Here is a 23,593-nt window from a genome sequence, read left to right as displayed (position 1 = left end):
TCCTAGGAGCTGGCAACAATCACAGCCCTGACCCTCTCAGTATTCTTGGTGAGTGGAGGAGGACTACTTGTAACTAAGAAAATAGGTAGTACAGCATTATGGGATGGCTTCCTGGAAGAAGCAGGCTTAGAAGGAAAGGTTGGAAACTGGAGTTCTGGGGAAGATGGCCTCTCTGGAAGGCAGATGCTGATACTAATGCAGTATCATTAAGTTCCTGCACCCTTAACCAAGGTTTGGCACCATGCCCGGCCCAGATGTGGGAGGAAGGAGCTAGGGAGTAGGGATGGGAGTTGTGCAGCTTCTGAGGAAGGCAGAGGTATTGAGATTCCAGCAGGGCTGAGAAGCTATGCTCTGGGGCTGGGTGGGGGATGGGCACTGCAGGCCCAGCTTCTCTCCCTGCTGGCTTGTGGCTAGGTCAGCACCCTCAGTGGGAGCTGGAGCCCAGGAATGAGGAGAACCAGCAATGAGATAGTCTCAGAAGAAACTGGAGCTTTTCACCCCAAACAAGATGTCTGTTTGCCATGGGCCAGGTGCCATGTTGAACCTAGGGATATAGTCTCTGCCCTTAGGGGACCCCACGTTCCAGCCGAGGAGATCAGTGGGATCAAATTAATGACCATCACAGTGCAAGGAGTTCTGTAACCCTTTAGCCCAGAGAGAGTGAGAGCAGAGACTCAAAAAGGTTTATGCCAAAGCTCCTTTGAGCCAGGAAGTGAAGGAAGGAAGGGGAAGGCATTCTAGGGAGAAGGGATGCTAGTACCAAGGCTTGGAGGCTTGTAAAAAGACAGGCAAGTGGGGTGGGGGACAGAGGAAGTCCTAGGTGCAGCTGCTGGGGCGATAGCCCCCTTCCTGCCCCCTAAGGGCACACAGAGAACTGAATGTGGAGCAGGGTGGCCAGCCAAAGAGCAGCCACATGGGGGTCAGGGGCCCTTTCCTCCTTCCCTCCTCCCAGTTCCTGAACACTCTTCTTCCGAGTTGCTCCCTGTTGGCCTGCAGTGGCCTGGGAATAGTTTTCTCATCAGCCACCTCTCCTTCCATGCCTGTTTCCCATGCCCCAGGGCAAGTCCTGACTTCACTCTCCAGCAAAGTGACCACAGAGATCCTGTTTGACTTTGATGCTCTCTGTCCCAGTAAAAGGAGGTGATTGGGACAGGCGAGGTCTTTAGATTCACTGTGTTCCCTCTGCCCACTGCCTCAAGCACCTGTAAAAATAGAAAAAGCCATTAATTATTAAGCACAGGCTCTCTCTGCCCACCTCCTTCCCCCACCTTGGACCAGTATGGCAGGCCCTGTGGACATCTCTGTCCAGGCTGAGAGATGGCTGCTGAGTCACAGATTGAAGTCCCAGACAGGCAATGACCCTCTCCTCTCCTGCCCAGCCTGTCCTTGAGTCTTCGGCCTCTGGGGAGGGATCTGAGATGGCAAGGGGAGGGATGTCCCTCCTCTACCCTGTTTGCCCTAAAGGTGACCAGACTCCAATAGTGTGGACCCTGAGTTGCTGACATTTGTGCCCCGAGGGCTGTAGCAGGACCCCACAATCATGCTGGGTTATACCAGGTGTCCTCTACCCTGGGCCCACACCCTTTTCCTTCATCTCCTCTTCTCTGTGCCCGTTCCCTCTCCCTTTCCCACCTCTCTGTCCTGGAGTCAGACATGCCCCATCCTGACACAGCCAGAAGGAGCATAGAATTTCCAGGTTTCTTTTCAAAAAATCTCTTGGGTCCCCCGGCCATTCCCACTCAGGCCTCTGGGTATTGCCTCATAGAAAACCACTAAAGTCCTCTGAAAGAGACCCCAGAAAAATAAAAAAACAGATTCCGGTAGGGAGGTGTCAACCCGAACTCAGGACCTTCCCCAGCTTGGTCCAGTGTGGCCCACTGATCTGGCTGTGATAGTCTGTTGGTCCCTGGGCTCCTAGATCCTGCTTAGCCAGCTCCCACAGTCTCCTGCTCTCAGGCCACCCTCCCCTGAGCCTGGAGCCAACAGCAGTCCTCAGCAAGCTGGTGTCCTTTCCCACCACTTGGCTCCACTCATTCCCCTGCTCTGCAGCTTCCAGACTCCAGTGATCCCTCCTGGCAGCTTTGAGCAGCTTAGCTTGCACTGCTATCCAGTTTCCCTGAATCAGTCTGAGATTCTCCTCTCCACTCCCAAAGCTTCCATTATGTTTCCTTTCCTCCCTATTCTTGAACTGCTAGGTGGCCCAGGTCACATTCCCTGCCTTTGCAGGGCAATCTGTGCTATCCCCAGTGTGGTGTATACTGCCCTGTACACACCACACGGGGAACGGTGCCCCAGCCCGCAGTGGTAGGAGCTCACCTGGAGGGAGGAGCATGGTGCTCACCTGCACATGGCCTTTCTTCTTCACCCCCCTTCTGATGCTGTGGATTCTGGTTCAGCTGCAGCAGCTCCATGCAGAGCTGGTTTTAAGAGCAATGGCCTGTTCACAGACCGCTAGATGGTTCCAAGGGGGGAGACATTTAGGAGGAAGGCCTTCTGTTCTATTGCTTTATACCCGAATTACTTGCTACCACGCAGGGGTGAGATGAATGCTTGCCATCCCATTTCAAAAATTAACTGTCACCCCACCTTGGGGCGGTCTTGCTGGGATCCCACCTCCTACCAAGCACATGACTTAACACAGGCAGTAGTTCTCCAATCACTACATCAAACTTCACGCCTTGTAAACACCTCCAGACTTTTGCTCAAGTTACAGTTTATCAATTACTACAGCACATGTTCTTGTTCCCTTACCAGTTTATATTAGGTAACCAGCTCTTCTTGGCATCCTCATAAGCAAGTTAATTGCTCAAGGCTAAATGTTCTTATCTATGATTTATATAATTTAGCTTTGTTTTCTTAGGGAAAGCTGCTTTTCTTTCTCCGGACTATGCCATTGCAGCCTGGCTTTAGGGCAGCAGCTGTTCTCTGCTTCCCAGAGGACATCTTCAGGTGGGGCCCTCCTCCAGGCTTAGGCCCTGCCACGGGGGCTCCACTCTGGCTGTTTCAAAACCTCTTCTCTAGACTTGTTCCTGAAGGGCAGCTTGGCCTTTCATGCAGGCCAATGGCTGGTCGGGCCCCTCTGGCTTTCACAGGGCAAACCCAGATTGGTGGGAAGTGAGTCGCAGGCTCTGCTCTCAGCTTCCCAGCCCTAGTTTCTGCTCTCCAGGCTTATCCAAGAGGAGGCCACCAGGCCAGGCCTGTCCACTGCATACCACAGGGCTCAGTGGAAACCTGCCAGCAGGGAATAAAAGCCCCTCCATCCTCTAGGGATCCCAGCACTATCACTGTGCCTAAGAAGGGAAGCATTAATGAGCTGAGTCCCCAAACCACACCATCTCGGCCCCAGTGGAGCTGCCTTTACGCATTTTGATCCAGATCTATGCCATCAGCCTAGATTGAGGACTGTTTTCAGAAACATCATAATGTAAAAAAAACTAAAGCTTTCCTGCTTTAGGCCGAATAAATCAAAAAGGCCTCCATTTTGTCCCAGCAATTCTGTTTCCAGGAAAGTGTCCTAAAGAAATAGGCAATGATTTGCACAAAGTTTTTTTATATGAAAAGTTAACCCATTTCTTTTTTTCTTCTTTCTTTTATTTTTTGGTAGCAGGGATTAAACCCAGGTACATTTAACCATTGAGCCACATGCCCAGACCTTTAATATTATTTTTGTTTCAAAACAGGGTCTCTCTAAGGCTGGCCTTGAACTTGTGATCCTCCTACCTCAGCCTCCCAAGCTTCTGGGATTACAGGCATGCACCACCAGAGCTGGCTCATTTCACTTTAAATAGAGAAAAAATGGAAGACACCCTAAAGGTCCAACAATAAGGACTATTTAGGGACAGCCGCTTAGGAGCATATATACATCTGCTTTAAATGCTCGTGTTGCTCTACATTGACTTGGAAAGCTCCCCTGCCCTATGGTTAAATGAGAAAGGCAGGAACAGAAAAAAAATATGACTCTGTTTACATAAAACTGTATCTATACGTATTTTAAGCACAGAAAACTGTTTGGGAGGATGGTGAGAGCACTTTTATCTGGTACATTCTCTTTTTTCTCCCACTCCATTCTTCTTCTCCTTCCACCTCATGCACACAAAGAGTAATTTTAATTACTAGCAAATGACATTCTTCTTTCATAACCATCTTGGGTCATGCATTTGTTTGTAATATTCCAAGGTATGGATCTAAGAGCATTCAAATGAAGTATAGTTTCAGGTAATTTTTTAAATCACTGTTTTTTACCTTTCTGTACTGTTCTATTTATTTATTTATTTATTTATTGCACCAAGCATGCCTTAAGAAAAACATTGGGAAAAAAAGAAAGAAAGAAAAACATTGAAACTATTTTAGAAAGAAAACAGTCATTTGAAATAACCTGAGCTTGCTTTAAGGACCTCTTTAATGACTTACTCTCTTCCATCAATCTCTGTCTCCTGATTAAGCTGCCTAAAAATTTTTTTAAACAGTTTTATTGCATAATACACCATACAATTCACTCAGTGAAAGCATACAATTCAATGACTTTTAGTCTATTCAAAGATTTATGCATCTATTACCGAAATCCATGTTAGAATAGTTTCATCCTTCTGTCTTTTTCTAGAAATGAAAATGATAAATATATTTAATATATTTATTTGTGGGGACAGGATGGTATACACTCCAAATATCAAGGTATCTTCACACATATCAGACCCATAAGAAAACTTTTTAGGGATTTCTGTAACTGCCACTTTCTTTTATTCACCTTATACACATCCCTGTAAAAAGAGGACAACCTTCTCCAGCATCTCTGATAGCGCTCATTTACCTGGGCAAGAAGAGGGGAGGTTATTTCTACCAGCGAGGTTCAAGAACCAGGTCTGCTGGGGAAAGAGGATATTTTTTCTGCCCAGAGAAAAAGGAAAAGGTTTAAGAGAGGGGCATGTGCCACTAGCACATGGTACGCAATTAGGGTAAGGACACTTGAAATCAGCTCATGACCTTGAGCAAGTCACTCTTCCCTCTCCTACCTGTCATCCATAAAATGAAAAAGTTAGACCAAAGAATTCTGAATCTTACACCAGGTGTGGTGGTGCACACCTGTAATCCTAGTGGTTCAGGAGGCTGAGGCAGGAGGATCATGAGTTCAAAGCTAGCCTCCGCAACTTAGCAAGGCCATAAGCAACTCAATGAGACCCTGTCTCTAAGTAAAATGTAAAAAAGGGGCTAAGGATGTTGATCAGTGGTTAAGCACCCCTGGGTTCAATCCTCAGTACCAAAAGAAAAAAAGAAATTCTGAATCTTCACCCAAATTCAGTAGCCTGTCCTCTCTACATCTCAGGAAGTTCCTACTCACCCTTCAAAACCCAACTGACTTGCCTAGCATACATAAGGCCCTGGATTCAAACCCCAGTACCAAACAAAACAGAAAAACCTGAAAGTGGCCCATTTGTCTGAGCCTCCTCCCATCTCCAGGAACAGTGAAGCTCTCTTACCTGTTGTCCAAGGGCACTTTGCCCCTATGTTTATCTATGCATTTGGTACAGGCATGGTGGTGCATTCCTGTAGTCCCACCTACTCAAGAGATTGAGACTGAGGATTGCAAGTCAAGGCCAGCCTCAGCAACTTATCAAGAACCTCAACAGCATAGCGACACCCTGTCTCAAAACAAAAAAAGAAAAAGAAAAAGGCCTGAGGATGTAACTCAGTGGGAAAGCACCCCTGGGTTTAAATTCCCAGCACCAAAAAAAAAAAAAAAAAAAAAAAAGGAAAAGAAATGCACTTAGCATATTTCAATTACTCGTTCTTTTGAAAAAGATTTATTGTGCACTTGCTCTGTACCAGGTGTTGTCTGGAGATAGTCAACAAAATAGATTTAAAAAATTCCTGTCTCATGAGTTCACAATCAGTAGCAGAAATGAACTAGATCAATGAGCATCTTGTTTGGTAAGTTAGATGATGCTAACGAGAAAAATTAAGTGGAGGAGAGATTGTGGGGCAAGGGAGGCTGTGACTTGCGGAAAGACCCCTCCCCCCCAGAAGGTGACTAAGCACAGACTTGAAGGAGAACACAGGGTATGTCTGAGGAAAGGACATTTAAGATGTAAGTGGCAGCAATGCAAGACTTAGCTCCTAGCCTCCATGAGACTCCCTTAGGGCAGTCTGTATTGTGGTGGCCTTGGAGTCCTGGGACCCAGCCCAGAATGAGTGAAAGAGGTGAATGGCGGCCCTCTCTCACGCTGTTGTGTTCCCCACCCTCCACCTCCCAGACTTGCACCTGGCCGCAGAGCTGGGGAAGACCCTGCTGGAGAGGAACAAGGAACTGGAGGAGTCCCTGCAGCAGATGTACTCCACCAACGAGGAGCAAGTGCAGGAGATCGAGGTAAGGGGCCTCAGGCCCTGGACATGCTTTCCTTCACCATCAAGGGTATGTCTTTGTGCAACTTTGCCAAAGGGACCCTCTTAACAGACACAGCCTTGGTCCAACAGCCTTGGGCAGTTCACAATCTGCACAACTATTCCACGCAGCTCCGTTGCTCCACTGACTTTATCCTTACTCAACTGAAGACAAATACCTCCAAACAAAACTGTACCTAGGATTGGGAGGAATGCAAAGACAGACACTTCCCCCTGTCCCGCTCTAAAAGTCGGCTCCAACTTCCCCCTCTCCCCTAGTACCTGACCAAGCAGCTGGACACACTGCGGCATGTGAACGAGCAGCACGCCAAAGTGTATGAGCAGCTGGACCTGACAGCCCGGGACCTGGAGCTTACCAACCAGAGGCTGGTGCTGGATAGTAAGGCTGCCCAGCAGAAGATCCATGGGTGAGGGCTGGGCTGAGGCTGGGGGTGAGGGAGAGGCCCAGGGCTGGGAGCACGAGGGCACAGGGGCTGGTGCGGCTAGAGGCCCAGGCCAAGGAGCCCCAGATGGTAGTGAGTTTGTCTGCGTCCATCTTGCGTGGTTTAACATTTGGCCTGCAACCCTTCTTTAAGCATCAAGTAGGCACCAGGCTGGGTTTTAGGCTCTGGGGATACCGGGACGGAGTACACAGGTTGTGGGGTACACTGTCCTTGCCTCTTGGAGTCCTCAGCTGGTGGGGGAAGGCAGATGTGTAAATATCGTACTGTAGAGCAGGATGATAAGTGACAGAGGCCTGTACAAGGAACTAGGGTAGCTCAGAGTGGTCAGCTTGGCCTGGGAGGTGTGAGAAAGGGTGTCTCCTCTGGGATGCAGACAGTTCCCCATCTGACCTCAGCACCAAGGAGCAAGTGACCTGTCAGTGCCCAACCCCATGTCCCTCTATCTGCAGGGATCCAGGACTGCAGTGAGGGCCACCCCATCCCTTTAAAACTTTTCCTATGTATGTGTCCACCCCACGCCAGGTTGACAGAGACCATCGAGCGCCTGCAGGCCCAGGTGGAGGAGCTGCAGGCCCAGGTAGAGCAGCTGCGCGACTTGGAGCAGCTGCGCGTGCGCCGGGAGAAGCGGGAACGCAGGCGCACCATCCACACCTTCCCCTGCCTCAAGGAGCTGTGCACCAGCCCGCGGTAGGTAGCTGGGAAAAGAGGCAGGTGGGAAGGAAGGTTGGTGCCTTGTCCAAGCCATGGGAGACTGCTGCGACAATCACAGCAGCTGCATTTATGGAGCACTGGCTGTGTACCACTACGCTACTGGTTTAATTCTCATTGTCTACTCTGAAGTGTATTATTTTATTATACCTATTATTTAGACTAGAAAATTGAAGCTCAGAGGTTACATATCTTATTCAAGGTCTCCTATTTATTAAGAGGCATGGTCAGGGTTCTCACCCAATATGGGTTAAACACCGTACCTTTCAGATCTCATTAAATCTAAGATCAATGATCATTTAACCCATTAAGTTCCAAGTTTTCAATTCTGTGAATATTTCAGTGAAATTGATGCAGGTGTATTAAAATAGGTTGGAAATAATAATCTAGAGCCTATGTATATTATTATTTGATTGACCTTAATTAATATATTTTAATTATTACAGTGTAAAGTAATTGTATTATTATTGTATACTATATTTAAGTTTTCATAGACATTCTAGATCTGGGATGATGGGACCAAATGGGTTAATATAAGAATAGAGGGTTGGCCAGGTGTGGTAGCACCTGCCTGTTATCTCAGAAGCTTGGAAGGTTGAGGCAGGAGAATCACGAGTTCAAAGCCAGCCTGAGCAAGGGCAAGGTGCTAAGCAACTCAGTGAGACCCTGCCTCTAAAAAAAATACAAAAATAGGGCTAGGGATATAGCTCAGTGGTCCAGCACGCGGAGTTCACTCCCCTGTGCCAAAAAAAAAAAAAAAAAAAAAAAAAAGAATACAGGGCTGGTGTGTAGCTCAGTGGTGAAGCACTTACTTGCCTACCACTGGAAATGCCCTGGGTTCCATCCCCAGCACCAGAGGTGGGGCAGGGAACAGAGTGCTGTTTAGTGTGTTTCAGTAATGGTCTTTGCACAGAGTAATGGAGGGGGGTTTATTAAAGAAGAGCAAGGTTATGAAAACCGCAGCACCCCAGGGTTGCAACAGAGCGGCTGAGGGGCCAGGGGAAGGGAGATGGATTACTACCTGGCTGGCACCAACAGAGGAAAAAGCCTGAGGAGGCCCCTGGCCCCACACTTTGCATCTTGCTGGGTGTCTCCCTTTGCTGGGCTTAGGAGAGCAGGGGCCCTGGCTGAGACTGTCCGTAGTGGTGCCACCCCGGGAGGGATGGTAGAGTAGGGTGGAGAGCAGCAGACAGCAGAGACAGCCCAGGCAGAAGCAAGGTGTAAGTGTCTGAGCCTGGGCTTGGGAGCTTTGGAGATGACCACCTACCCTCACTCCTCTCACAGGTGCGAGGATGCCTTTCGCCTGCACAGCTCCTCCCTGGAGCTGGGCCCTCGGCCCCTGGAGCAGGAGAACGAGAGGCTGCAGACCTTGGTGGGAGTGCTGCGTTCCCAGGTGAGCCAGGAGCGGCAGCGCAAGGAGCGGGCAGAGCGCGAGTACACTGCGGTGCTGCAGGAGTACACAGAGCTGGAGCGGCAGCTGTGTGAGATGGAGGGCTGCCGCCTGCGCGTGCAGGAGCTGGAGGCCGAGCTGCTGGAGCTGCAGCAGATGAAGCAAGCCAAGACCTACCTGCTGGGCCGGGATGACCACCTGGCTGAGGCCCTGCTGGCACCCCTCACCCAGGCCCCTGAATCTGACGATCCCCAGCCGGGCATCGGAGATGACTCTGGTGCCCAGGACGGTGTCTCCTCACCTGCTGCCTCCCCCGGCCACGCGGTGCGTAAGAGCTGCAGCGACACGGCTCTCAACGCCATTGTGGCCAAAGACCCAGCCAGCAGGCACGCAGGCAACCTCACGCTGCACGCCAACAGCGTGCGCCGGCGGGGCATGTCTATCCTGCGGGAGGTGGATGAGCAGTATCACGCGCTGCTGGAGAAGTATGAGGAGCTGCTGAGCAAGTGCCGCCAGCACGGGGCTGGTGTGCGGCACACGGGCGTGCAGACCTCGCGGCCCATCTCCCGGGACAGCTCTTGGAGGGACCTGCGGGGGGGCGAGGAGGGCCAGGGGGAGGCCAAGGCAGGTGAGAAGAGCCTGAGCCAGCATGTGGAGGCCGTGGACAAGCGGCTGGAGCAGAGCCAGCCCGAGTACAAGGCACTCTTCAAAGAGATCTTCGCCAGGATCCAGAAGACTAAGGCCGACATCAACTCCACCAAAGTTAAGACACACAGCAGCAAGTGACCCTTTTCTGGCCTGACGCTTCCCCCGGGCTCCAGGCCATGGGGTTCCTCATGCCTGAACTACATAGCCTACAGTGAGTAAGAGAGCCCTTTAGCAGCAATATATCCCAGCAGGTGGCCACTCCAGAGGTGCCAGAGGAAGGGGGCCCCTCTGATCTGGGAACATTGCATGTTCCCCGTTGATGGAACAGCCAACTTGTCCCACCTCCTGTGAGTTCTTGGCCACCAGCTTCAGCCTGAATTCAGTTTCAAAGCCAAACATTCCCCCGCTCCACTGGGGTTTCCCCAGCTCCACTGGCCCTGGCTTCCAGATCCTGGGCCTCACTCTCAGATCTATGACCCAGTTTCTGAAAGCCATTCCGGATCAGTTGGCTTTCCCACCCCCAAAGTTCAGTTTTTCTGAGAGATTTGCAATGCAAGGTCGCCTTGACCCCTTGCCACAACTGGAAACACTTGAAAGGGGACCCCCAGAGCCAGCTATTGCTGGTTCCTGGGGTCTCCTGGACCACCCACTGCTTCTCGCCAGCCGTGACTCACTGTCATTCCCTTAGCACCAGCTGTCCCTACCCCCAGAGTCCTGAGCAGGTCACAGATAGCCCCTGCCTTGCAGAGCAGAAAGGCTCAGACAGGTCCTAAGTGTCCCCCACTCCAACCCTGGCAAGGACCCCTTGCCCATCGCAGAACTGTAGCCAATCAGAAGAGGGGAAGAGGGAGCCCCTCCACAGCCATACATGAGTGGTACCCTGTTTCTCTCAGCCAGCTTCCTTGAGCTCTAGCCCCAGAAATGCCTTCTGGGCATTCAGCCTTCCAGGGGCCCGATGGTGGAGAGCCCATGTCTGTATATCGCCTCTGCCTCCCTTCTCTGCACCTGCCCCATCTCAGGGACCATGATGTCTCATTCACTCCACGCTCCCCACAGGCCAGCCTGGCACAGGTCATACCTGCTGCCCCCAGAATGTCCTGGACATGGGCCACCAGTGGCCCCAGTGTCCATCCCCATTCCCCTTCACCCGAGACTCTCACCGCACATGAAGTAGTACTGAATTGGGTCGGGGATGAGGAATGATCTCCCGCCCTCCCACCTGCAAAATGCCTGCTCTTTACCTCCCAACTTTGTGGAGGGTGTTTGAAGCCCCAGCTGGGTCAGAGGTTCAATCTTTTGGTTTAAGACTTCAGAGTCTTAGTCAAGTTTCAGCTAAGAGATGCCCAGGTCCTCAGCTTGTCCTCGGCAGTCCTTCAGGGTTTCTTGTTCTTCAGTCATCCTTCCTGAGACCCTAGAAATTGAAGGAGCCATACAATCCAGTGGAAGGCGGTGCTCTGGCTTCTGTGCTGGGAGCCCAGCGGGAACCTTCATGCCTTATTTATTTCTAATGGGTAAAGGGGTTTCTTAACAAGCATACCTGACATCCCTCGGGATGCCACCTTGCTCTGGGCGGCACTGTGATGTGAGCTGGCGGCTGGGTCTTCTGTTTGTGCAACTTGGAACCTTTTGTCTTTTGGGGCTGGGCAGTTCCTAGCCCTCCGTATGTCTCTGTCATCTGGGGGGAGGGGTAAACTCTGGCCTGTTTGCTCCCCAGCTCTGTAGCCGCCGACCAGCGTCTCCTTTGAAGTATACGTGAGAGAAATATATTTACAAATGCTTTATTCTCTTCTTTAATAAAAAAATGCACCAGTATTCTAAAAAGCAGAAATGGCCCTAGAGCCAGGGTCCCATCTCTGTGTGTCTCACAGGCTTTCCTCCTGTCACACTCCACTGAAGGCCAGGAAGGTGCCTGAGCTCCCCTCCTCTGTGACCCTCTACCTTTCCTCTGAAGCCCCTCAGCCTCTCACTGCTCACCTCTCTGTGATCAGCATCCAAACATCTCTAAATAGCATCTCCATATTTATCGAGAGCCAGTGTCACCAGCCATGTTGGGGAGGCAACCAGGCAGGGGATGAGAGTGGAGGCCAGGCCTCCCAGGGAGGCAGGCTTAGGAGGCTTACACCTCCTAAGTACAAGGAAAAGTGATTGCAAGGTTTACGGGTGTCATTTGTAGTTTTAAAGATGTCCACTGCATGGAAGTCGAATGATAGGAAAAGTGAAGGAGCCCAGGACAGAGGCTGAGCCCCAAGAGACCATGAAAGAGGAATAAACAGACCAGCCCTGGGGGAGCCACTTGGAATAGAGGAGAGTTGCAAGAATTACAACAGGTCCCTCTCCAGGTATTTCCAAACCTATCAACCACTCACCTCTCTTCCATGTACACAGAAATACCTCACAGCTTCCAGCTCTTCCAAAAGACCTGTCTCTTCATCATGTTTTGGAAAGGTGAGGACAGTAGGCAGGAGAGCTGGTCACCCAGGGGGCTCACACTCACCCACTGTGCACCAGTGTGGAAGGTGTAGTCAGTCCATGGGTTTCTCTTTCCTCAATGCACAGTGATAGCACATGTCCTTTTTAGAAGTTCCCATGCCCACACTGTCCTCTTCAAATCTGGTAATGACCTCCTGGAACTTGAGAATTGCTGCCCAAACTCAGATATCTGAGGCCTGGAAACATACCTGTAGGTTTGGGTAAGAGGAGCACCTTGGGAAATCTGCTGTCACCTCATGCTGTGTACGCCACCCAGCCACCTTGCACCCCCATGAACAGTAGATTGCCCCATGCCCTGCAGATCTTGCTGGTCCCTCTTGCAATCCAGTTCTGTCTGTGGCATGGGTGGCTCCAGAATTGGAGAAAAAAAATGTACTGGACGTTTTGGGGTTCATTTTCTTGCCATCTTCTCCACTCTCCCATTTTCAAATAGAGAAAAAAATGCAGCTCTGTGGCCCATGACCTGCATCTGTGGAAAAGCTTCCAAAGTCTTCTTTGGGAGTAGACACAGGGACCAGCAGGGGCCGTGGGTAAAGAGCAGGCTTTTGCTCACTGCCCTTAAGGAGGAAGGAAGGTATGGTAAAGGGAGCCCAGATCTGGGTCCCAAACTGGTGCCTACATCAGTTGAACAGCATGGATGGTTTACATGGGCAGCCTGCAGGGGTTCTAGGATTTCCCATCCTGTTGTCACCTGTCTCCAGTGGCATGAGGGCACATTATAGCTCACACAAAGAGCAATCATGTGGGAAGCAAAGGAAGCTGTTCGAGGCCTGTATCCAGCTATCTTTTCTCCTTGGCTTTTAACCTGCCTTTTCCCCTCTTTCCCCACCTGGGGGCCTGCATTGCCTGAGTTCAACCCCAGTACCAAAAAAAAAAAATCTCATGGTGGCCTTTTCACCATCATGACACCATGTCACGTTTCTCAGGCTCTCTTCTTCCCTTAACTGGCAATCTTCCCACTGCTAACCCAAATGCACTGAGCCACTGCAGTGAGGAAATCAGCCAGCCAGACCTGCCTCAGCCCTGCCTGCAAATCCTGGCTGTTTTCAGGGACCAGGGAGCCAAGTGGTGGTGGCAAAGGAAGTAGCTTCCAGAAAGAAGGCAGCAGTTCTGCCCACTCACTCATGCTGTGCACTGTCCATCCCCCAGGGAAGAAAGAAAAAGGGTCCAGTGGAGCTGGATTTTCTACCCCAGGGCTGCAGAGGAAAAAAGCTAACAGTCATCAGGTCTCTGCCATGGGCACTTAGTATCCCTGAGTAGCTGCTAATTTGTTACATACTGGCTTTGGGACAGGCATGGTGTGAAGTGCTTTGCATGTGTTTAATACCATCAGGAACTTAGGAGGCAACTATAAAACCTCTAATTTACTGATGAGAATATGGAGGCTTAGAGGTTAAGGTAGCTATTCAAAGTCACATAGAAATAATCCATCTCAGGCCTGACCGATTCCACCGTGCTTCGCTACGTGTCCCTGGGTCCACACAATGATGAGATAAATCTAAGAGGCCATCTGACCCAGGGCACTCCAGAGAAGAAAGGAAAATCTCACGGACCCCTTGCGTGAGAATGTACCCTGCCATGAAGTAGGGCTGGTATGCGCAAGCTCCTCAGCTGCCAGGAATAGCTTGGTGAGGAGGCTTTTTCCTTTCTCCTCTGTCAATGCCCACTTCCTTTTTTTTTTTTTTTTGAGAATTTTAATATTTATTTTTTAGTATTTGGCGGACACAACATTTTTGTTTGTATGTGGTGCTGAGGATCGAACCCAGGCCACACGCATGCCAGGCGAGCGCGCTACCGCTTGAGCCACATCCCCAGCCCAATGCCCACTTCCTGAAGTGCCATCTCAACTTATGGAGGATCAAGAAGGGGAAGAACACTGGTCTAAGCTTTCAGACCTGCTTTTCTTGGGAAACTGGTGGTCCCTCTTGTCACCAAATAGAAGTCTGGGAAGTTTGCCCAGAAGAGAGGAGACTTCAACTTGGTCCCTGCAGGCTCTTGACATACTTTGCAGAAAAAAAAATTCAGGATACATTAGAAAAAGGCACAATCACAAATTTATTCAGGAAAGCACACTCAAAGGCACAGATTGTGGTACTGGAGATTGAACCCAGGGGTGCTTTACCACCTCCCCAGCCCTTTTTATTTTTTATTGTAAGACAGGGTCTCAATAAGTTGCTGAGGCTGGCTTTGAACTTGTGATCCTTCTGAGTCACTGGGATTACAGGTGTGTGCCACTGCACTCTGCAGCACTCTTTTTAAAAATATTTTTTGAAGTTGTAGATGGACACAATACCTTTATTTTATTTATTTATCTTTATGTGGTGCTGAGGATCAAACTCAGGGCCTCACACACACTAGGCAAGCTCTCTACCACTGAGCTACAACCCCAGCCCCACTTTTTTTAAAGGAAATTTTGTAAAGAGTAAAGAGAAGAGGTATGTCTGGTGAGCTCAATTCTTTTAACCATGGAGCACATAGGTCATGGTGATCTGGTTCTCTTCAGGATCTCTAGGTTGACATTATCTAGTTAATAGATAACATTTGAAGCATACCCATTATTTCTCCCTTGGCTAAAGAAAATGTTGTGTAAGCAAGCAATGTATATTGGCATTAATTAACTGGACTCACAATACTCTTAAGATCCAGGGGCCTTTTAGGAATTTAGGTCTGGAGGAAAACTGGCCTGGGGAGCAAAGATGAGGGTGTTCATGGAGTTTCCTAAAGTTACAGTTTCTTTTCTTTTTTTCTGTGGTACTAAGGATTGAAAACCGAGGGACACTCTGCCACTGAGCTATACCACCAACTGCCTTTAAAGTTTTGACACATGGTCTAAGTTGTGGAGGCTGGCTTCAAACTGCCTTATCCTCCTGCCTGAACCTCCCAATAGCTGAGGTTACAGACATCTGCAACCACACCCAGGTGGGGATTTTTCCCCCTTTTCTGATGGTCTCCTTTCTACCTATCCTTATTTCTTCTTCCTCATTCTTGGCCCATTTTCTCCAAAAGGGCCTCATTCTGGATGGTTCCCTGTGGCAGCAGGTGAAAGGAGCTTGCCAGCTGCTTCCCCCGAGCCCCAGGGCAGCTTGTTTCATTCTTCTCTCTCCCTTCACTTCTCCTAGAATCCAGGCCACCAGATGGCCTGAGCAGGCTGTGTTTATTTGGGGCCATGGAAACCTGCAGTTTCCTTTTCCTATGGCTCTGAATCAGGTAGAGGCTGGAGTCCAGCCTGAGAACAAAGGCTGTCTTGAAACAGCTCCAACTTTATTACTCACAGTCCTCTACCTAGACCTGAGTGCCTGGCTCTGCTCCCCCAAGCAGCTTATTCTAGTTACCATGGAGACATTTATATTCCTTCTGGGGTCTTGGGACTAAGTCAGACAAGGAGGGACCCAGGAGACTCTCCTTCCTACCTAGTGCCCAAGAGGAGCAGTCAATTGCCAACCCTTCCTAGTTGGAGTATACAAAGCCAGGGTTGGAAAATGGTTTATTCTGATGATGCCGGAGATGGTACTGGCTTGATTAGAAGACAGAATCCTGTTTCAATGGTCAACATCCCCAGGAGATATTTAAAATATCCCAGAGTCATGTTTTTCTAGGTAATTATGCTTTTTCCTAAAAATAGAACTCTTCATTAAGAAACCACCACAAGTACTACTAATAATTACATTTATGGAGCTCTGTTTTCCTTTACACACTGCCTCTCCACTAAGTCACTTAAGTAAGGGTTAGCTGTTTTCAAATACTGCTATCTCTATTTCCAACCTGTTTCAGAATCAGAATCTCTGAGTTCTGGAGTCCTGTGTCAACAGGGCTCTGCTTGGCCTGCCATCTCCCTCTACTCTTCTACTATCCCCTTATCTTCTAACTGGAAGAAACCACCATTATTCTCTGTAAAGCTGGAGGGTCTGGACCAGTCCACGTTTTGGGAACATTTGTTCCATGACCTGCCTCCCATTCCTGCACGGCACGGGGGATAAGCCAGTACTATGCACACACGCAGGCTCAGGGAGGATTACTTATTGGCTGCCTTGTGGGAAGACCTGAAGTCCTAAAGCTCAGCTCTACCTGAACTCAACTTCAAACACACATTCCCTTGGGGCTGGGGTTGTGGCTCAATGGTAGAGTGCTTGCCTGAGATGTGTGAGGCACTGGGTTCAATCCTCAGCACCGCATATAAATAAATAAAAGTCCATCAACAACTAATAAAATATTTAAAACAAACACATTCCCACAGAATTCACTTGATCAACCTGCCCCGCGGCCAGCGGTGGGCGGTGACCCAGGCGGTGCAGGGAAACCTCAAGATACCGACACAGAAAGGGAGACAGGAGGTTTCTGGGGAACAACACGAATCCGGCTGTGTTTTTGTCTGTTTGCTGGGAGGCTCCCTTGGGGGTCTGGCCGACATCTGCCCGGTGTCAACAGGCCTCCTCAGAAGCACAGCCGGGTACACCAGTTCGTCGCCTCCGGGAGGCGGGTCCTCGAGGCTGCGCGGAACCTTAAGTCCGAAGAGCAGCGTAATCTTGCGGACCGCGGGGAGTGCGCGCACGCCGGAAGCTGCCCAGAGGCCGAATATGGCGACCGCCTGGGTCCTGCGCTGGGCCCTGAGCCGAACTGGAGCCTGGCTGCTCCCGCCGCCCGCGCGCTTCCCGTGCCGGACTCTACACAAGCAGGTAGACGGCACCGAGTTCCAGAGCATCTACAGCTTGGACAAGCTCTACCCTGACTCCAAGGGTTCGGACACCGCTTGGAGGGTCCCGGTGAGCCGGGAAGGGTCGGACGGAAGGGGCGTTTCCTCCCGCAGCTGGGTGACGTCAGAAGGCCGGGAGCCCATTGGCCGGCCGCGGGGCTACGAAGGGTCGCCGCGGGAGGAAGCTGGTTGGCGGATCACTGGGGCCTGGGAGTGCAGAGATGTAGTGGCGCCGGCTGTGACCCCGGCTGCTCGGGCTCAGGGGTAGCAGACTAGACCCACTGCTTTGAGACCACCAGCTTTTCCGCGTTTGCTTTCCAGTCCTCGGGCTCAAATTCTTGTCCCAAGGGAAATGTGGGCATTCTGGCCCTCCCAAGTGGACAGTAAAGACCGATTCTGGCAAGTTCTTTACTACCAATTTGGAACGTTGCATGGCCCATTGCCTCTAGTAACCCCAACACGTCTGAGGAAACAGCGTTTCCCGTTTGGTCCTTCAGGATCCATTTATTTAGCTCATTGTTTGCAGGTACTGCACATGCCAGAATGATGGAACCCACCTGGTTCTTTTGAGCTAGCACCTACAGCACTGCAAGATAATATAGTTTCTTTCTTTCTTTCATTCACTCATCCAGCAAACTTATTGGGAAGGTGCTGTGCTGCACTGGCTAGACCAGGGCACAGAGTGGTAAACAAAACAAAAATCCGAATGCTGTGGTGTTTATAGTCTACTGGAGGGAGACAGGCAAAAAATAATAATAATAATAATAATAATAAGTAATATAGAATGTATGATATGGTATCTGGAGAAAGTAAAGCCCAAAGGAAGAGAGAGCACCAGAGGTTGCAGTTTTAATTAGGGTGGTCTGGAAAGGCCTCAGTGAAGAGGAGGACATTCCAGTAAAGACCTCAAAGAAAAAAGACAATGAGCCATGAGAATACTGAGGAGGCAAACATCCCAGACAGAGGGAACAGTAAGTGCAACCCATTTAAGGTAGTAGTATGTTGAAGCGGTGTAGCTGAACAGGACATTCAGAGGAAGTAAAGCTAAAGAGGAGAAGGATGGTTGGGGAAAGGCCTGTGATTAGGGCTTATTGGCCTCAACTTTCCGCTGAATGTAATAGAGACCTATTGGAGAGTTTGAAGCAGAAGATTGGAATGATGCACCTTAATTTTACCAGGATCACTTGTAGAGCCTTACAGAGAGTAGACTAGAAGATGGCACTAATATAGACAAGAGGATAAGCAATGTGGAAGCAATAGGAATCTTGAGAATTGGTCAGATCCTAAATATATTTTGAAGGGAAAGCCATAGGATTTGCTAATGGATTGGATATGAGAAGTAATAAGTGAAATTGAAGTCTAAAGCCTGGGGCAATGGAAGCATTGACTTGCTATTAGCATGAGAGAGTACAAAAACATTCATTTGTCCTTTCATTCAACAAAAAGTTTATCGTGTACTTACTGTTTCAAGCATAGCAGTTACAGCCATGATAGACAAGATCCCTGCCTGGTGGAGCCTGTGTTCTAGTAAAAGCAGTAGACAGTTAGCAAATCAGGAAAATATCAGAAGATAAAAAAATGAATTGGCCAGTGTGCTATAGTAGAAAAAATTACGGACTACTTCAGATTGTTAGAGGGAAGTCCCCTGGGAGAAGGCCTGAGGTTTGAGGCAACCATTAGGCATCAGAGTAGCTGCTGGGACATGGGACTAGAGTTAAGCAAAGAGGTGGGTTTGAGCCAGAAAGTTGGGAATCAGCAACACAGATTGGATGAAGAAAGAGGAAGAAGCGTTTCAGGGTCATATCAGTGTTTAAAAGTTGCAAAAACCTAAGCAAAGAAGAGTGAGAAAGAGGCTTAGGGAAGCTAGAGGAAAACCTGGAGAGGGTATCTTAGGAGAAAGAGGAAGTGCAAGCTTTAGGAAAGAGGGTGTGGCCCATGGTTTTCAGGTCTGGGGAGAGGTAAGCAGGCTAAGGGTTTCATCTCCAAATAATTCTAAGATAAAGGGAATAAAGGCAGTCAGCAGGGGTTACAGGTAAGGATACTTTTGTCTTAGAGGGTCAGAAAAGCCTCAGAGCTGGTGGTATTTATGCTGAGCCTTGTGGACCCAAAGATTGAAGGCTGAAGGGTATTGCTGCCAGAGGAAGAGCTTCAGGAGAGGCAGGTGAGAAGGCCTGGGGCAGAGTAGTTCAGTCTGACCTGAACCCTTAAGTACTGTTCAAGGTGGGCCCACTCACATGTGAGTCTCATATGGAGAACAGAGTGGCCCGCCAGGGTTGTTCTCTGGGTTGGCAGAGAGTGTTGCCTTGGAAATCTCCTGAAACATGTACACGGAGGCTTCCTCCACACACTGCAGGAGCCAGGCCCTTGATGATGCCTGAACTATCTAAGGCACTAGCTCTAGGAATGGCTTAGAGACACCAGTTCTGTTTTCACAGAGGGGTGTTTCTGAGTTAGTGCCTCTGGAGACTGGAGGATCCTTTTTCTGTTACTCTGATGTGATGATTTTGCTGGGGAAATGAAAATAGTGACATATTACATTTGCACTGTGGATTTCCATCATTTCTTTTATTGCTCTGGACTAGCTAAGAGTCACCCTGCAGGTGATAGCCACGTGACCTGTGTATATTACATTACAGGATGATGCAAAGCAAGCCAGCGATGACATCCCACTAGGTAAGTGGTTTTGTTTTAGTAAAAATCAGCCATTTTAAGCCAAGCTCAGTAATTTATGACTATAATCCCATTACTTGGGAGGCTGAGTGAGGCAGGAGGATTGCAAGTTCAAGCCCTTTTATTTTGAAACCCTAACTTGAAATTAAATAAAATAAAAGGGCTGGGGATATAGTTCAGTGCTTGCTTACCATGTATGAAGCCCTGGGTTTAATCTCCAATACTGCCCTGACCCCCCACAAAAAAAATACCAAACCAGTCGTTTCAGGCTGGTGGTGTAGCTTAGTTGTAGTGTCGGCCTAGCCTGTGTGAGGCCCAGGTTTGATCCTCAGCACAATAAGAACAACAACAACAAAAAGACATTTCCCACCCCTCACATGTTCCTTCCAGATCTCACCAGCCCAATTTAAGTTTATTAAAGAAAAGTAAATAAAATAGACATTATTATTGCTGTATGTATATATGTGACTGTATGACCAATGTGATTCTGCAACCTGCACAGTCAGAAAAATGAGAAATTATACCCCATTTGATTCAAATATATGAAATGTCAAGATCATTGTACTGTCATGTGTAACTAATAAAAATAAATAAATAAATCCCAAGAAATGAAGAGTTAAAAAAAAAAATTCTGGGCATGTAAAAGTAAAGTCTCTAGCATTGTTTAAAACAGCATATGAGTGACAAGTGCAACCACTCGTGGAGTACCACCCAGTATGCCCGCAGATGCAGACCTCCTGATGTGCTCATGATATAGAAGTTTTTACAGTAAATGAGTTGATTTTTGTGGGAATAAGAAGGTACATAAAAGCTGCCAGTTTTCTTTCATATATGTATTTACATTTGTGTATTTGTATCTGTTTATCTGAGGATGCATGTGTGTGTATATCTCAAAGACCTGGATACCAGGCTAGAGAAGTGGCTCAGAGGTAGAGTATTTGCATAACTTCAGAATTCTGTACCTGTCAGCATAGGGCCTGGCAAGAAGCAGTGAACCTTTAGAATCAGAGAACTATGCCTCCCACAAACAGTGAAAGGGAGAGTAGCCAAAGGTTTGGGGTTCCTCTGACACTAAAGCAGAGAGGCCAGAGACTGTAACACATGGGATAGGACACCTGTGGCTGAGGAGCCTCAGCAAAGTGGTTTACAACTCACAGCTCAGCCCTAGAGAGTGCGTGGAGGGGAGGGAGTGGAAAGCCATGTATCAACAGAACTGGAGGCAGAGAAGTGCCTCCTGCAGCCTTCCCAGGAAGATAGACAGCTTCCCAGCGGGCAGTGGCCTTGAGCAACTCCCTCCTGGCCTCCCATACTCTCTTGTTCTGGGAGGACCTCACCACATTCTGTTCCTGCAAAGGCAGACTGCTGCTCTCGTCCTGGCCCAGGTGGCTGGTGTGTTTACATGCTAGGTTGCAGGGCCCCGTGGTAGAATCATTCCCTTGACCATTTGTTACCTGATCAGAACAATGATTTAATTCTTTTTTTTTCAAAAGAGGAAGGCCCCTCAGCAGCAGTTCTGAGATGGGGCATCACTGCCCACAGAGCACTGCACCTGCCCCCACGGTGCCACAGTGCTTCACCACCAGACCTCTTTCGGTTCACAGCTTGTCTTCTGAAACCTTCCCACCACCATGCCTTCACTACCTAGCTACTGCTAGGCTGTTTTCATTAATTATAAAAGTGGAATGAAAAAACTTATAGACTAAAAGTAAACAAAACCAAAACCCAGAGAAGCAGTGGGACTTTGCTAACATCACACAGTGGCTGCATAAGTGTTCAAAGTGAGGGCTCCCATCTCCAGACCAAGTCCTCATTCATCCCGCAAATGTTTTTAGCACTGTCCATGACCTAGGCTCTGGGAATGCACAATGAGTCAGACACAGTCCTGCCCTCCTGAAGCTTACAGTCCATGGGGATTCCTTGTCTACCACACTTTGAGATACTTGAACTTGTCTGTAAGTTTGAACTTTCAAAAGTTCAAACTTTAAACAAACAGCAAATAAATAGGGCAGAAGGATCTGGTGGAATGTGCTAGACCAGAAGAGGACAGCCCAGAACCCAGTCATAATTTTATTTCTCTGCTGTCTATATGACCTTGGGGAAGTACTTGCCCTTTATTTCAGTTTTGACGTCTATAAATACTCTACAGCTTTACTGGCCTGAATGCTACATTTGTCTGTGCCTTGTGTGATTGAAAGAGATGTGTAATAAGGACAGTTACGTTGATAGTTAGCAGTCTGTACATTTGACCATGGGATAACCCTTTGGGTGTGCATCCTTTCATTTTATAGATCGCTTGACGATATCTTACTGTCGGAGTAGTGGTCCCGGCGGGCAGAATGTAAACAAAGGTACAGGCACCTTGGTGTTTTCTGTTGCTTTAAAACTTAGCTGGGAGAGGGGATTGAAGAGGGAGCTGTTTTTACATTCATGTGGAATAAAGGGATTTTTTCAGCCAAAGCTTAAATACCACCAGCTTATAATAATCCTCTTTATCCTTTTGAATGTGGTCTGATTCTCAGGCTCTCAGCTATGGCTTGCTAGGAGTAGGATTGGCTTGTGAAGCTAAACAAAGAGAACTCACAGTGTGAGCTGGCAGCCAGCTCCAAGAACAGGTTTCCTTCATTCTTGTGGAACCCATTCCCCCCATTCTTTACTGAAGCCGGTAAAACTGGAAGAGAAGCATTGCATGGGTAGTTACCAGAAGGTTTTTTGTCCCCTTTGCGGGCTCGTTCCATGGCCAACTTCGACAAAGGCCAGCACATGCATGGCTGGGTATCTGACTTCCCTTGGTTCCACAATAGTCACTGGTCCCCTGGGTGCTTTATCTTCTCAAATCTCATGACCACTACTCCTTTCTTTCATCTGCAGTGAATTCCAAGGCTGAAGTCAGGTTCCATTTGGCCACAGCTGACTGGATTGCAGAGCCTGTGAGGCAGAAGATTGCGCTCAAGGTAACCACTCTCCCTTTATTTCCCTGCAGATTCCTCAGCGGCTTCTAAACCTTTACTCTGCAGAACTCCACTTTTTCCTTTTGTTCTTTCAGCATAAAAATAAGATCAACAGGGAAGGAGAGTTGATACTCACCTCCGAAAGCAGCCGCTATCAGTTCCGGAATCTGGCAGATTGCCTGCAGAAAATTCGAGATATGATTGCAGAGGCCAGCCAGATGCCCAAGGAGCCATCCAAAGAAGATGCTCAACTTCAGAGAATCAGGTACCAGAAGATGCCCTAGGTTGTGTAGACTGATTCATGTGGGCAAGAGCTGGACAGGAAAGAAAGGAGGCAGGATGAAGTCCAAGAGGCCCAAGCAGGCATGGAGAATCTGCAGGAGGGGCAGGGACTCACCCTGGACGGGGTGTGCATCTTCGCCTGGTGACTGGGCTGTTCTGCCTTCCACTCAGCTTCCCACCATTCCCACCACTTTGAAAGGCACTGATTGGGCATTTGGGTCTCATTGTGGTCTTTTTGTTTTCAGGATAGAAAACATGAATCGGGAAAGGCTGAGACAAAAGAGAATAAATTCTGCTGTAAAGACAAGCAGGAGGGTAGACATGGACTGAAATCCCCCCTGCATCCACTCTTCAGGGCGTTGGAGCAGCTGCAGCTGAGAGACCTGTAACGCCATAAGGATATTTGTTTTCTTTATCTTTTTTGCTGTTAACATTGGAACCGTTAAGAGAGTATTCATTTGGAATGAGGGCTTCAGGCACTGGTTGCAGGTCTTCATATACCATCACCATGTTGTTAAACCATAGTTACCCATTGACTGTATTATTAACTGCAATAAAATTTGTTTTTTTGATACCGGGAATTAAACCTGGGGACACTTAACCACTGAACCACATCTCTAGCCCCCTTTTATATTTTATTAGAGACAGGAACTCTCTGCATTGCCTAGGGCCTTGCTAAGTTATTGAGGCTGGCTTTGAACTCTCAATCTTCCTGCCTCAGCCTCCTGAGCCACTGGGATTACAGGTGTGCACCTGGCTTGCAGTAAACTTGTTAAGCTCAGTGGGCCTTGCCTGTCAGAATGCTTCAAGACAAGACACTGACCTTTTCTCTCACCTGAAATCTACCCCACTATCACTGCCTCAGCGCTGATGATTTCACAGCTTACTGCTAGAGAACAGAGGGCGCTGGGTCTTCCATCAAGGAACA

At 48.7% G+C, this 23,593-nt stretch overlaps 2 protein-coding genes across 3 annotated transcripts in view; both read left to right on the top strand.

Annotated features, from left to right (window-relative positions):
* Cdr2l (cerebellar degeneration related protein 2 like) overlaps positions 1-11,384 on the top strand; it is a 28,824-nt gene extending 17,440 nt beyond the window's left edge. For both annotated transcript variants that reach the window (XM_076869736.2, XM_076869735.2), the window contains exons 2-5: positions 6,249-6,361; positions 6,655-6,803; positions 7,362-7,526; positions 8,832-11,384. In XM_076869736.2, coding sequence (XP_076725851.1) covers positions 6,323-6,361; positions 6,655-6,803; positions 7,362-7,526; positions 8,832-9,723 — 1,245 coding nt within the window. In that variant the 5' untranslated portion in view covers positions 6,249-6,322 and the 3' untranslated portion in view covers positions 9,724-11,384. The remainder of the gene's footprint in view (positions 1-6,248; positions 6,362-6,654; positions 6,804-7,361; positions 7,527-8,831) is intronic.
* A 5,237-nt stretch (positions 11,385-16,621) lies between these two features.
* Positions 16,622-23,274, top strand: Mrpl58 (mitochondrial ribosomal protein L58). The gene is made up of 6 exons (XM_076870571.2): positions 16,622-16,835; positions 19,402-19,438; positions 21,724-21,783; positions 22,304-22,386; positions 22,479-22,648; positions 22,911-23,274. The coding sequence occupies exons 1-6, from the start codon at positions 16,650-16,652 to the stop codon at positions 22,993-22,995; spliced, it is 621 nt and encodes a 206-aa protein (XP_076726686.2). The 5' UTR covers positions 16,622-16,649; the 3' UTR covers positions 22,996-23,274.
* The last annotated feature ends 319 nt before the right edge of the window (positions 23,275-23,593 follow it).

The sequence above is a fragment of the Callospermophilus lateralis genome, chromosome 11 (genome assembly GCF_048772815.1).
Source record: "Callospermophilus lateralis isolate mCalLat2 chromosome 11, mCalLat2.hap1, whole genome shotgun sequence".
In the NCBI taxonomy this organism is placed as follows: Eukaryota; Metazoa; Chordata; class Mammalia; order Rodentia; family Sciuridae; genus Callospermophilus; species Callospermophilus lateralis.
Note: the sequence above shows the minus strand (reverse complement) of the source record. Positions and strands in the feature narration are given on the sequence as shown.

Bases quoted from the DNA above. Each gene is read 5' to 3' on its own strand.
- Mrpl58 (XM_076870571.2), top strand. From the start codon at position 16,650: ATGGCGACCGCCTGGGTCCTGCGCTGGGCCCTGAGCCGAACTGGAGCC. The intron at 21,784-22,303 runs GTACAGGCACCT...TTTCATCTGCAG, and splicing joins CGGGCAGAATGTAAACAAAG to TGAATTCCAAGGCTGAAGTC. The intron at 22,387-22,478 runs GTAACCACTCTC...TTGTTCTTTCAG, and splicing joins GGCAGAAGATTGCGCTCAAG to CATAAAAATAAGATCAACAG.